The following is a 14807-nucleotide window of genomic DNA, read 5'->3' as shown; positions in this document are numbered from 1 at the left end:
TAACAGGGCAGATACACTATTCAATCAGGATAAGTCTAACGTACATGAATTCAAATAATAAGTTTTGTGACGTGAATTTTACTGGTGGATTGATTGTTTTGATTTTCTGTGGTTTGTATTGTGGTGGAAGCTCACTCCGTCACAATACGAACTGGTACCTGTTATCCTGGGCAGCTTAAGAAAAAAACCGTCTTCCGTCAATTCCGAGATCACATGAGGTTAACTGAAGTTTGCCAAAGTGTGAAATCAAATTTGGACATCACTTGAACTGGCGAGCATCGCTTAACCTATGTGAAGACATTACACACAAGAACAACTCGCCAATGTGATGTATATATAATCGAAGATAAAGATAATTGTCTTTTTATAGAACGTGAACTTTGTCTAAGATGATAAACGAAGATCATCACCTACGTTTAAAGATAGATAATTAACCTCTTTATCGTTTGTTTTGAAATATGAGAACTTTGCGTTATTTCGTATCATAGTCGCATGTACATAACTTCAAACAAAAATAGTCTCATGTACATAACTTCAAACAAAAATAGTCTCATGTACATGACTTTAAACAAAAAAAGTATCAGATAAATGACTGCAAATGATAGTAGTCTCAGGTTCAAATTTAAACATTAATAGTATCAGATACATGATTTTAACAAAATAGTCTGAGTTACGCAAGTCCATACTGCGTAGTCTCGGGTAAATTAATTCATATTATATGACACAATGAAGTAACATTAATTATTTGGGTATTCGTAGATAAAGTTAACGTCAACATCTTTCATCTGTTCTCTGTACAAGGCATCAAATTTCTCGTTTTGTGAAACTGTAAACCAGTTCTTCCAATCACCAATCACTCCTGTTAAAACATTTCAGACATGAACTGAAGATTGCAATCTTTAAAAAAAGCTTGATAAAAATAATGAAACATTTATTGACCGCAGCCAACGTGTATATTACATTTTCTGGGAATGAATAATGAAAGCGATTTATATCAGAGTCATTACTTGTATAAGGACCTATTTAAATGACTATCAGTGTTTTCTTGTTTTCAAAACTCTTTCAAGACAAACCTTTCCTAAATAATGTCTGCTTCTTATTTCTATCAAGGACAGCTGAGCAATTCAATTTGTTGTCCTTTAAATTCTTAAAGCTGCACTTTTCTATAATTTCTTCTATGAAATGATCTGTGCATGGCATCTCCAAAAATATAGCAAGATCTTTGTAATATTTTCTAGGATTCTGACAAAAAAGTAAAAAAAAAACAGGCAAATATTTGTGAAATCGAAAACATACCATTTATGTGCAAAATACGAATTATAGACTAAAAGAGAAACAATAAACGACATAAAAAAAACACCAGAAAAAAATCAGATATATACAACTCGTAAAAACGTGTTTATGCTTTTTAAACCTGGTAGTTGTAATGAATACTTTTGATTAGGTCACAAATGAGTGTGTTGTAAGTTTGATTGCATGTCTTTTAATCAGAGTGGATCCCATTTTAAAGGTAGGTATTTGTAATAAAAATCAAACTATTTTAATGAACAAAGGAAGTATGCAAACTTCACATTGATCAAATGAAAACAAGGTTAAAGTAGAAAAAACTGATCAATGCTCACCTAATTGATGCCCCCCACTTCCCCATTTGATGACATTCATGTTTTGATATCCAAATTGATTTGGGTCAAAATCAAAAACAGGAGTTGCACAATTGATATTTGTAATAAATATTCTGTGAAAGTTTCACTAAAATTCCTTACAGTTGTAAAGGAGGGTAACGGTTAAGAGAAAGGTTCCACGACCCCTTATTCATAATTGACGAAACACATGTTTTGCCATCTGAATTCCATTAAAATACATTCAATGGTTTCAGCGGAGTAGCGGATAGGAGTTGGGCCCCTCTGCGTAATTTACAAAAGGAAGAAGGAAGTACGGACGGATAGCGCTATCACTTTGCAAGGGGTGTAATAAGAATACATACATCAAAGAACCAGAAAAAAAACTCTGAACAAAGCTGCCCCGTGCAGGTCCGGGTGTTAAAAGAATAGGCCTGCAGCAGCGCTAAGCTTGTCGTAAAAGGCGACTAAATAGTGCTCAAAACCCTAGCCGGGGGCTAGGGCGCTCTGCCCACAGAGCAACTGGGATGTGTGCGCCAGGTGGTGGAATGGGGTACCCCTGGTGTGTTACATGCTGGGGTTGTCAGGATATAATACGGAAAACCTGACCGCAAACCATAGTGGTGTACCGTGTTGGGAAAGATGCCACTTTCCTCGCACGTTAAAGAACCCTGCTGTGGTATTCGATAGGGGTAGGAACCTTTGCGCTCCGCCACAGGAGGCTAAATTGCCCGACTTTACCCATCCCTCCTTTTTTCTAGTGGCAATCAAAATTTGTCGACCCTACTCTCCTTGTGTCCCATCCCGTTTTTCATTTCATCATCATTTCATGTTCATTTTATCACCCGTTTCATGTTTATCGTCTGAATATAGCTGAAATATTGCTGCTCGGATGTAAAACCCCAACAAACAAACAAACAAACTGAACAAAGCTCACTGACCGTCACACCCACTCCTTAGCCATGTGTTTAACAAATAAAATAAGTGAAACAAGAATTTGATTATATAATATCTCTGGTTGTGCAATACCTATGTAAAGCATGTGTTGAAATATGAAGTGGCTGTGATAAGTACTCGCTAACTGCTGTGAACGGATGGATGAACTCGTAACTCACTTAAAGTGGGGATATTAAAATGTTGAAAAAATCTCAGCCATGAAGTACCTTACTTAAAGTGGGGGTATTGAAATTCTGGAAAAAAATAGCATAGCGGTAACCCCTTAAAACGGAATGAAAATACTGAAAAAAATCTCAGCAAAGAGAAAAAGTTAAAACAACGGAAAAATCAGGATATGAAGAAAATGAGCAGTTTTGTTTTGTTTTGTTTTCATATGTAAACATTTCAGGATGAAAAAAAAAACTTGCATTTGCTTGTTAGATAAAATACAACTATGTAATGTATTTTTGTTGTATACATACACAGAATCTGTAACATCGGAAATATGTTTTTGAACTCAATTATTGAGTGGCAGTCTTAAAAGAGATGAGTCGTGCATTGAAATAATTCAGAAACAGTCAATTGTTTGTTTTTTGGGGTTTAACGTCCGAGCAGCAATATTTCAGCTATATTCAGACAATGAACATGAAATGGATGATAAAATGAACATGAAATGAAAAAAAAACAAAGGATGGGTCACAAGGATAATAGGGTCGACAAATTTTGATTGCCACTGGTAAAAGGGGGGGATGGGTAAGGTCGGGCAATTTAGCCTCCTGTGGCGGAGCGCAAAGGTTCCTACTCCTATTGAATACCACAGCAGGGTTCTTTAACGTGCGAGGAACGTGGCATCTTTCCCAACACGGTGCACCACTATGGTTTGCGGTCAGGTTTTCCGTATTATAGCCTGACAACCCCAGCATGTAACACGCCAGGGATACCCCATTCCATCATCTGGGGCACACATCCCAGTTGCTCTGTGGGCAGAGCGCCTAGCCTCCGGCTAGGTTTCTGGGCACTATTTAGTCGCCTTATACGACAAGCTTAGCGCTGCTACAGGCCTATTCTTTTAACACCCGGACCTGCACGGGGCCAGAAAAGGTTACAGAACAAAAATTGTGTTTGTCAAACGGCTGTTGTTCTTTTAAGATACATAATAAGCATATTGTATATAGCAGTGGCACTATGCCAGATGTATCGTTCAATATACTTGATTTATGTAGGAAATGGATGTAAGGTATTCTCAAAAATACTGAGATAGAAAAAGGACTAGTTTTTAGAAGAAATATAGCATATGTAGGCTAAAAAGTTTCGTTTCTTCGGAAAAGTTTCTCTGCACAGTGAATTACCTCTACCACAGGCAACGTCTGAATTCTTTATGGATTTTATATGGTACTTTATATTTACTCACAATCATAAGGTCTTCAAACATGACTGGAAAAATGTTTGCCGCATTGTTACTGATCGCTGTTGTCATTTCTTTTGTGTAGTTGAACCATCCAGTATAAAGTTTATCTGCATTGTTAAAATTAAGCTGTATTTTTAAAGTTGAGAAAACAATTCTAGATATTAGCAGAATGAGATGAAAACAAAAGCTATTTCATGTGTTTCCTTTGTGGTATTTAAGGCTTCAGATGAAAATATTAACAGTGATGATCCTTTGTTGTGATATCAATACAAAAAATTAAAACAATGAAAAACAAAATAGAACATTTACCCCAGATCATAAATACCGTATCTCATATTTGTCAAATTGTTTCTCGGAAATGGACGTTTGTGTGGAAGAATGAAAAAAATGAATGAACGGGTGTATGAAAGAATGGATGAATTATATAAGCAAAATGGAATAAGGCAAATGTGACTGAAAATGCAAAGGACATGCTAAATTTGATTCATTTATCTGTACAGAAAAAAATCACATACATGAAAAAATGACAAGCGAAACATCAGATTTATCTAATCGAGATAATTAAATGATGGTGTTTTCTTAAAATAACGAAATACTACATTGACGTTCTATTTGAATAAACCTAATTTTTAATAACCATACCGTTTATCACAAATTTCTCGAAGTACTGGGACCAAGTGAACTTTGGGAATCCTAGTTTTCCATCCATGAAACATTTATGTGAAACGAATCTGTCTTTTGGGTTTCTATTGAGGTAAACTATTTTATATCCGTTCTGCACATGTTTTGTTGGTAAAAAACTAAATGGAAGATGGGTATGGAAGACCCTGGTACCTGTTATCTGTTGTATTTTGTCTGACTGGGTCATATTTTCAAAGTTAAGTTCCCAGAACGGCCCAAACGTGTTGTACTCTGTTGTCTGGTTTAATAACATGGATACAATTTCATGGATCCAATGGGAACCTTTAACAATTCAAAATCTAGTCTGGTTTATTACAGTTTTTTAAAGAATGTCATAATCTCGATAGTATTTTGCACTTTTTCAGATATTATTGAATTTAGCGGCGACATATTTTACCGTTTTAATGACATATTACGTCCGTCTACAGATTGGTGTAATTGTATGACAAAGTAAAAACTTACCTGTTTTCATAGCTGTACAAATGATAACATCATCTTCTTTAGTACTGTAGTTTTTAATGTCCTTGAAATGTTCTCTAATTCCTTTTGCCTCTAAAGGCGGTAGTCTGGGGAATTCCCACCCTTTATATTCAAGATAAGGGTACATTGGAAAATCTTCCCGAAGTTCCAAGCTGCAAAGATAAATGTCGTATAAAGTCTTAAAGCAAAATGCTATTAACCAAGTAATGACATCTAAAGTATTAACATTTTAATAGTTTCTCTATACCCATGTATGTTTTACATATGTACTTCTTCCAAAAATCAATTCAAATTTGAATTTTATATACAACCTCAAGAAATATTGAGAAAACGAGTCTTTTTGGTAAAATGATGATGTGAATACTCTTGTGCATATTTCATTCGATTACATTTGATTTGTAATAAGAGTTCTGATCGGTTGTTTTCATTTTTTGTAATAACCTGACATGGCATAATGACGTCATTGACTATGGACAGTCCACAATTCAAAGAATTCCAACCGAAATAACGATGATTTAATTACGAATCAATTCTTAATATTCGGTATGATACACATATGGAAGTAAATCATTAGAAATGCTTTTAATTTTTAATAGGTCATATGAAATAACCTGGTTTGGGCAGTTTACACTTAGAAATCGCTTCTAATTTTTCTAATGGTTTGGGCAGTTTATAAACCGCGTAATGTTGTTCCAACTTCAAACCAACGATATTTGTCCTTCATATCATATTTTCCTACTTTACATGTGTTGGTGGTGTTTTGGTTACCAGGTTGCCCATTTAGTGAGCACATTATTGTTAAGGTGTAAAGGTATTACCAGTGGATGATTATTATTTTTATAAGCAACGTTTTTTTATCAATGTTAAATACTTACTCTTTGGCTTGCATTATTGATCTATCAACTTATGACTGCTACACTATATGGAAGATCCCTTTTTCACAAGCTGCCTATCTGAAAGCTGTACTGTTTGGACTTACAACCTAAAAAGACAAAATAGCTATACCTTCTTAAAGATATTAACTAGGATAACTCATGAAATCAGTGACATGTTTGTATCATATTTTATTTTAACGAAAACCTATCAAGCTTTTATTTGAAACAGAATGAAATCAATTCAAGCAAATTTAAATTTGATGCGTACATGAGATTGATATGAAATTCTGAATATAAACGTTCCAATGATTCCTAAGATTTGTGGCCCTTATCTTAGGTCTTTCTTCTTAAATGAAGGATGATAACGAATCCCCGAATTGATATTCTAGGCAATAATCAAAATGAATAGTCAAAAAGGAAAGTCTATATTACAGACAGTAATATTAAGACAAAAACCGAAATTTGAAACCGCAATGGTCCCCATTTTTGTTTTATATTTTTAACGGATAAGACTGTTGTCATCTAAAACGTCGTAATAGTTGAGAAATAGCGCAAAAAATACATCGTTTTAACATTTGCTTCTGTCAAACAAAGAATACAAAAGACTATATGTAGTTTGGTGTATTTGATATCTATTTGAAGAGGTTGTTAGAAATATCTTAACGTTAAACCACAACAAACAAACAAACAAGAAATATTTTACATATCTTTCTCTGTGTGCACATAGTCTGACTATAATACGGTAACATTAGACTGTTAACACATTAACCTGAAGTATGTCACAGTTTGTGTATTCATGAGTTCAATTGATGATAGTTGCAATGAACTACTTGTACCGACTAATCGTTTTGTCCTTGATATATTTTCAATTCTCGTCAATTTTCGACAGGTCCTCAAATATATATAGGGTAATCTATAAATAAATACAACTTATAAGTTTAAGTGAATACCAACATATCAATAATTGTACACCTATACAACGAATTATATTACACACAAAAAAACTTACCTGATAAAAAGTAATCCCTCCTAAATATCACGGTGTGTGTTGTTTAAAATAAATGAAATCTGAAAACATACATCCGTGACTGATTTATATTTAGCACCGTGTCGTAGTTCTGTAGGTTTTACCTACCGTTATGTTGACAATTTTGTCCCCTTATCTCTATGCATCTTTAATTATATAAAATATATATGTATTTTATGAGATAAATTTGAACAAATATATCGATGCATATAATTTAAAACACAAACAAGTATAATTTTTTTCTATCAGGTAAATTAACTTTTTTTCCATTCCCCATTACCCATGTCCCATTCCACTATACCTTATTATATAACATAACTCAGCAAGTATAGAATAATTTATACAAATATTAAATCTTGTAAAACACGAATTTCAGTTGGAATCTGAACTAATAAGTGACATATTAGAAGAAAAAGGGAATGGAAATGGCTAAACGCGATATGTGCACAACTACTTAACCTTGATAAAAATAGTAAATACCCACAGAGATCACCACAAGGTCCTAACAGTTGTAAGCACACTTTCCAGTTAACTCTAAAAGGCCACGACAACAAAATCACTGAAATTGACTTTGCTTGGCAAAATTTAGCATGTATCTAACTGATTTATAGTATCTTTTTAAAATAAAAATATACACTTGAAGAAACTCTCAGTTGAACGAGAAAATTATTGCAAAAATATGCAAAAAAGTATCGTTTCATATTACGCATTGAGATAGAAGAATAAAAAACAAGCAATAGACAAACTAAGCATTTGAACAAAAACAATAAAACGATTTTACGATTTATTCATTGGCCTATATGTTTGTTATACTTTAACAAAACAGTGAATACATTTAACAGGTGATACACGATGTATCAATCTTACGAAGGAGTAATCAAGGGAAGCAAAGTTGTAGCGAAAATAAATAGAAAGCAATCCAGGGAAAAAGACCAAACATGGAAAACAGACATACACGTGTACACAACAAAGAACATTAAGTAACTAAAATAATACATACAAAGTAACTAAAACAAAATTTAAATTATCCGTTTATATTCTAAATAATATTGTAAGCGATATGATTAAAAGACTGTTGACCTGACAATCAATACTCAAATTCATTATTACATTCTAAATATGTAGATATGGTCAAAATGTGTTAGAAAAACTACAAAAGGCCATTCAGTCCATTGTCTTAATTACATTAAAGATGTGTTGGTTAAGGCCTTATAAATAAGTTGTATAACCCACCACAGACATGTGCCTGTTCACAGTCATTACGCAGGAGATGGTGGTCATTATTGTATATTCATGTCGTTATATTAATTTTTAGTTTGTTTAGTTGAAGAAGTGTCGTCGTTCTGTTACCTTCGTTGTCAGGCCCTTTCAGAGCCTTACTTGACGGTGTGTTTGTACATGTTGAATAGCTTTTGGTGATATCTTGATCTGTAATTGACTAGATCTTTTAATTTCAGTTTCCGCTATATAAATGACGTATCATCTTTAAACAATCCTAATTTCGGGGATTTGATAATCGCATCTACCAAACGAAACGAACTTGAGATAAGGGAAATCTTGACATACACGTAGAAATCGATGGTAAAGGAAAACTATTGACTAAAATTTACGACAAACGTGATGACTTTTCATTCAGAACTGTCAACATTCCTTTCATCTGTGGCAACATCACTTCTGCACCTGCGTATGGTGTGGTCATATCACAACTCGTACGTTATACAAGAGCTTGTATCGCGCTAGACCTCTAACAAATAGACTTCTGGAACAGAGTAATGTTGCTACGAGATTGAAGTCATCATTACAGAAGTTTTGTGGCCATCATCATGAACTCAAGGATCGATATGGTGTATCCATCTGCACCATGAAAACTGATTTATTAAACGGGTCATACTTTTCCTTTCCTCGTTTGTCTACCCTGGATCTAGTTAAAGGCATGATACTTTGTTGAATTGAATGATGTTACTACCATGTGAATGAACTGTTTTTGATGTGACCACATTGTGTTTGCGGGTTGACTTATTTTTGCCAGACTAGTTGTACATGCAATGTAACAGGTGCCATTGGCGAATCTTAACCTTTCGGCCCGGTCAGGGTGTCAAAAGAATAAACCTGCAGCAGCTCTAAGCTTGCCATAAAAAAGCGACTAAATAGTGCTCAGAACCCTGGCAGGGGGCTTTGGTGCTCTGCCAAAGAACAGCTGGGTTTTGTGCCCCCGATGATGAAATGGGATAACCCTGGCAAGCTACATGTTGATGTGGTCAGGCGGTAATACGAAAAACCTAACCGCCAGCCATAGTGGTGCAACGTGTTTGTGTAGCATGCCACGTTCCTGGCATGTTAAAGAACTCTTTTGTGGTATTCGATAGGATTAGGTACCTTTATTCTACGCCACATGAGGCTTAATTCCCCTACCCTAACCCCTCACTATTTCCAGTGGCAATCAAAATTTGTCGACCCTTTTATACTTGCAGCCCATCCCATTTTTGATTTCATCTTCATATCATGTTCATTTTATCATTCACTTCATGTTCATCGCCTGGACATAGCTGAATTGCTGTTGTTTGGCTTTAAACACCAACAATCGATCAATCTATTTTTACCTTTCGGAGCACTTGATGTAACTTCCAGTTGGTATGGCAATTCATATTGCTATTAATAAAGTTTTTTTTGTGTTACGTATTGATTTCCTTGTCGTCTGCATTTATATGTTATCTATTTTATTCAGTGCGTTTTTGTTTCCTTTATTAACATTCCGGCCATTTTTTTTAAATGACGTATTCAAATTGTCCTGTTATTGCTGTTTCTGTTATCTTTTTGCCGATATTCCATAGAAGATCGTATTTCCTGGAAAATTGAATAGACATATTTAATGTTAATAAAATACATTTTTATCACAGTTGTATAGTAACTTCCTGCATTGTTCGACTTTGAGTTGAACATGTCATCCTATTATTGGAACCACTGAAACAAACAAAACACAAAGTTATATTGCTGGAAACTTATTTTCCTGTACCTAATGCACCTGGTTCATGCTCCCAGTTTTTAGTGACGTTCGAATTGCTCATTTGCATTTGTTACTTTGTATGTAGGATTTTAGTTACTTTATGTTCTTTGTTGTGTATGTCTCTTTACCATGTCTGGTTTTTGTCCCTGGATTACATTCTTTTGATTACCGCTATAACCTTGTTTCTCTTGATTACACTTTCCTTTCGATATATCGGTAATTTTGTTTTTGTAATAGATTGACCAGGTTAAGATGGACAATATCTCACTTTCTTCTTGCGATATCTTCGGTTTTGAGTAATTCTGATATAAACTATAAGTGGATCTTGATTTTCCGAAGATTTTGGTCATGGTGCTGCCGATGAGAAGTTAGGATGCACGCATACAGCAATTTTATTTGATTAATACTTTTGTATTTTAATGTAAATATACCCCTTGGTTTTGGAAATATTATGCATTGCATTTACCTAAAAGAACTTAAGATCAAGGATACTACAGACCTTTTGAAGTCAGCCTCACATCTTGAGCTACACTAAGAGATTGATTTGACCAAACGATACGAAAAACGCAATGTCTATTTATTTCGTATTTGGCAATTTTTCTTTCATCTGTAGCAACATTCCTTCAGCACCTGTACATGGATTTTTCGTATCACAACTCATACGTTATGCCAGAGCTTGCCGTAACTACGCGGACTTTCTGTACCGCCCCAAATTTTTACAATTACGCTTCTGGAACAGGGTTATGATGCTACAAAATTGAAGTCATTACCACAGAAGTTTTATGGTCGTCATTATAATTTCGTGGATCGTAACGGTATATTCATCTGCTCAATGAGAACCGATTTGTTAAAAGTGTAATAGTTTCCGTCTACCCGGACAAGACTTTTTATAAGACGGGTATTTCTATGAAAGTAGAGGACGTCTAACCTACCGGTGCACCTGGTCCGTGCTCCCAGTTTTTAGTGTAGTCCATTAGTGCTCATTTACTTTTGTTGCTTTGTACGTACCATTTTGATATTTGGATGTTTTTTTGTTGTGTCTGCTTTTTCCTGTCTTGTCCCTTGATTATATGTTTTTGATTTCAGCTATAATCATTGTTGCCATGATTACTATTTGGAACTGTGTTGTCTCTTTTTTCAAACATTTTTTTACTTTTAAATTTTCTCAACATGTTTTTGTTGTTTATTATTATTTCCACCATTATAGGTTAATGTCATTATGTTCACCGGGAGTACCAATACTAAATAATTTGATGGTTTTTTATTTTACAATATACCTCCACTGGTCTCCTGAACGATGACAGTTGCTGGTACAAACGACCATACCAGAGTCATAACCTCACCATTCTCATAAAGAACATGTGATGGCAGGGGACGTGGTTCATTTGACAGCTAAATAGATATCATTAATATGATTGGCGCGATTGATATGATAGATATAACTAATATGAATGATATGATTTATATGACTGATATAATATTATATTAAATATGAATACTTATGGTAAGTTAATCTTTCACTAATTTCCCTTACTGAATATGTCCTTATTGGAGACATTTCCTTAATACATCTTAATTATCAATTTTAGCGTTAAATTTAAAGTCCCTTGCACATGTAACACCAAAGTGCATTTTATAAACAACATCGCAAAAAAGCTTTCATATAATACCATGATTGTGCCTAATATTTTTATGATACATTTTAACATTAAATGTTATAGACTGCTACACCTTTTTAACTACAAAAGTAAGATGCAGACTGTGTTTATTTTCGTTTTTAATGTTTATCAATATTTTATTCTGCGGTTATTTTTTATTTATTTTTTTAATGTTCTTTATATTTTTTCTTCCGTCACATGTTGTGACAAAGTATACCTTCACATAAAAATGATCACAATACCTACGGATTCAAATTATTATGTGCTAGGTTTGGGAACTCATGTTGCTTTGCATGTAAAGTTTTTTGCAGAACCCGATTCCCCAGAGTAGGCAAGCGGGATGTTAACAATTTTGGGTGGAATTGAAAAAAAAAGCATCGTGACTTTAAGAATCATTACTGCAAAAGTTTATGTAACAGGTAGATAAACAAACCACAAATATATATTCACTTTTATTTATAATTCTGATTCGCAGGTACACGTCGTTTTAAGAATCAAGTAAAAATGGGAAAAACCTTTAACATCATATGACTAGACATGTTTTGAAATTTTTAAAAGAATGTTAGAAATCCGCGGTTGTTGACAGATATATCTGCCGTTTTAATGTTCTATTGCAGTGCATATCAATGAAACTACACAGATGTTGAAACCTTATATTTTCGACATTGTTGTGACAGAAATGTGTAAACTACACCGTCAAATAGTATTATTAGATATCATGTTTCTGCAACTTATTGATTTTAACACTTTGACACTTTGATATTGAAACAAAAATGTAGTTAGGAAGGAAAGACGGCCCCCCTATCACTATAAAACCTCTACTTTCATCATGGAGAAACTTTTAAACTTTAAAAATTTTGTCTTCAATAACGTTGAGTTTTTGTTTCAATTGAATTATTTTATTTATCTAATATGGGATCAGAATATTTATTCATTACTTTGGTTTGTGCTTTTATACTTGATTTTTCATTTCTCTTCACTTTGGCCCCGTGCAGGTCCGGGGGCCGTCTAGGGTTCTGAGCACTATTTAGTTGCCTTTTAGGACAAGCTTAGTGCTCCTGCAGGCCTATTCTTTTAACACCCGGACCTGCACGGGGCTAAAGTATCAAAATCATGTGACCAAAAATAGTTATAACGCTGTAGCGAAAAAATTGCAATCGAATGGACATCTTGATGTTTATCACTTGCTATCAACGCATGGGGTATAATGATATTGATATTTACAGCACTTTTTTCAGTTAGGTCTTTTGAAATAAAAACCGGAGTTCATTTTTAATCTTCCGTCAAACATAGAGAGGAAATAATATTTGTTTAGCAATCAAGATCATACTGATATAATACCATTTTATGATGTTATGGACATGAGCTGATAGAATCATTTTTTCTATAAATGCATTATACAGACTTAATGATACCATTTCAATGTTTGTTTCGCTGTGTATGAACATGATAATGCCAACTGACTGTTAGTGTTTCTAAGTACAGACCTGATAATACCAACAACTGTTGGAGATGCTAAGTACAGACCTGATAATACCATTTCACTGTTGCCCCATGCAGGTCCGGGTGTTAAAAGAATAGGCCTGCAGCAGCGCTAAGCTTGTCGTATAAGGCGACTAAATAGTGCTCAGAAACCTAGCCGGGGGCTAGGCGCTCTGCCCACAGAGCAACTGGGATGTGTGCCCCAGGTGGTGGAATGGGGTACCCCTGGCGTGTTACATGCTGGGGTTGTCAGGCTATAATACGGAAAACATGACCGCAAACCATAGTGGTGCACCGTGTTGGGAAAGATGCCACGTTCCTCGCACGTTAAAGAACCCGACCTTACCCATCCCCCCTTTTTCCAGTGGCAATCAAAATTTGTCGACCCTAATATCCTTGTGTCCCATCCTTTTTTTTTCATTTCATGTTCATTTTATCATCCATTTCATGTTCATCGTCTGAATACAGCTGAAATATTGCTGCTCGGACGTTAAACCCCAACAAACAAACAAACAAACCATTTCACTGTTGGTGTTGAGTTGCCAGTTACATTACAGACTAGTCTGACGTCTTTCCCATACTCTGCAGCCACTCTATCTAGTGATGTTATCTGAAGGGCAACATAGTTAGGATGTTCTACAAATAACCTAAACGCTATCAATAATGTTACCATGCAATATTTTATTTTAGAGAGGATTGGGCTGTTCTTGTTGATTAAACATGGTCATGTGGTATTTTATTGAAGCGTGTAAAATGTCACGAAGGAATTATCAGACGCTTCGTATTCTTTGTTGATATGAACACAAGTTTGCTAATATAGAGGGCATTATTGATGAATTTACTGCCTAGGAAATTAAAATGCATTTATTTTATTAAAGTATTAAAGTATATTTTCGATTAAAGCAGGAACTTGGTTTAGTTTACTTGAAAACGTTTTACACAGGTTTTCAGGATTAGAACAATACATGTTTTACAGTATACTAAGTACATAGAAATTAATTGATATACGATTATATACATATTTAATTATGTCTACATTCCATGCTCACTCTAGGAAAGTCTCTCTTGATCTTCATATCGTTATCCCTTCCAATATTGAAAATCGCGATTTACTTTTGATAGTACATGTAATGCTCTATACTATCTATGTAAAATGAAATATCTTTATCATGAAATAACCATGAATAGTGTTATAAAACTATTTAATTCCAGTGATTCATTAATATATTATGTTCTCATTCTCAATTTTCCCCGAATAGTTCTATAGTCGATTAATGTCGTAATGAACCTTTACTTACCCATTTGAGAAGACATTCATATCTACCTTTGATTAATTATATTAATTGCTCTAATATCCTTCCCAACACGATTAACGTATAATATCCACTATCAGCGGTACTTGCATTCTCAAACACCAGATAATGTCCCAATTGACGTGCATTTGGTGGAAATGTCCCTGAAATAAATACAAGAATCGATAATATCCTGTCGACGTATATTAACAAGTTTTTAGTTCGAATGCTTCTGATGAGACAGTATTACTTGACACACATGAACAGTATAACAAAATCTTTATTATTGATATTTTTTTATTAAGGTTTTAATTGAATTATGAGTACCTTGACCAAACCTGATTT

General features: G+C 34.3%; 1 protein-coding gene across 18 annotated transcripts; it reads right to left on the bottom strand.

Annotated features, from left to right (window-relative positions):
• Window positions 1-585: 585 nt before the first annotated feature.
• Window positions 586-14666, bottom strand: LOC148596517 (sulfotransferase 1B1-like). Of its 18 annotated transcripts, none has more exons than XM_088563699.1 (9): window positions 13689-14662; window positions 7009-11422; window positions 6000-6106; window positions 5107-5276; window positions 4606-4926; window positions 4033-4070; window positions 3967-3987; window positions 1074-1242; window positions 586-859 (listed from the first exon to the last, which is right to left on the bottom strand). In XM_088563699.1, the coding sequence occupies exons 3-9, from the start codon at window positions 6011-6013 to the stop codon at window positions 738-740; spliced, it is 855 nt and encodes a 284-aa protein (XP_088419825.1). In that variant the 5' UTR covers window positions 6014-6106; window positions 7009-11422; window positions 13689-14662; the 3' UTR covers window positions 586-737. The 18 variants fall into 18 exon arrangements, with proteins under 18 accessions (XP_088419825.1, XP_088419827.1, XP_088419822.1 ...); XM_088563701.1 differs by having other exon boundaries at window positions 4798-4926; XM_088563696.1 differs by adding an exon at window positions 6769-6912 and having other exon boundaries at window positions 3967-4070; window positions 9549-11422; window positions 13689-14658.
• Between the last annotated feature and the right edge of the window lie 141 nt (window positions 14667-14807).

The sequence above is a fragment of the Perna viridis genome, chromosome 15 (genome assembly GCF_037379345.1).
Source record: "Perna viridis isolate PV_CMFRI_1.1 ecotype Kerala chromosome 15, ASM3737934v1, whole genome shotgun sequence".
Taxonomy (NCBI): domain Eukaryota; kingdom Metazoa; phylum Mollusca; class Bivalvia; order Mytilida; family Mytilidae; genus Perna; species Perna viridis.
Note: the sequence above shows the minus strand (reverse complement) of the source record. Positions and strands in the feature narration are given on the sequence as shown.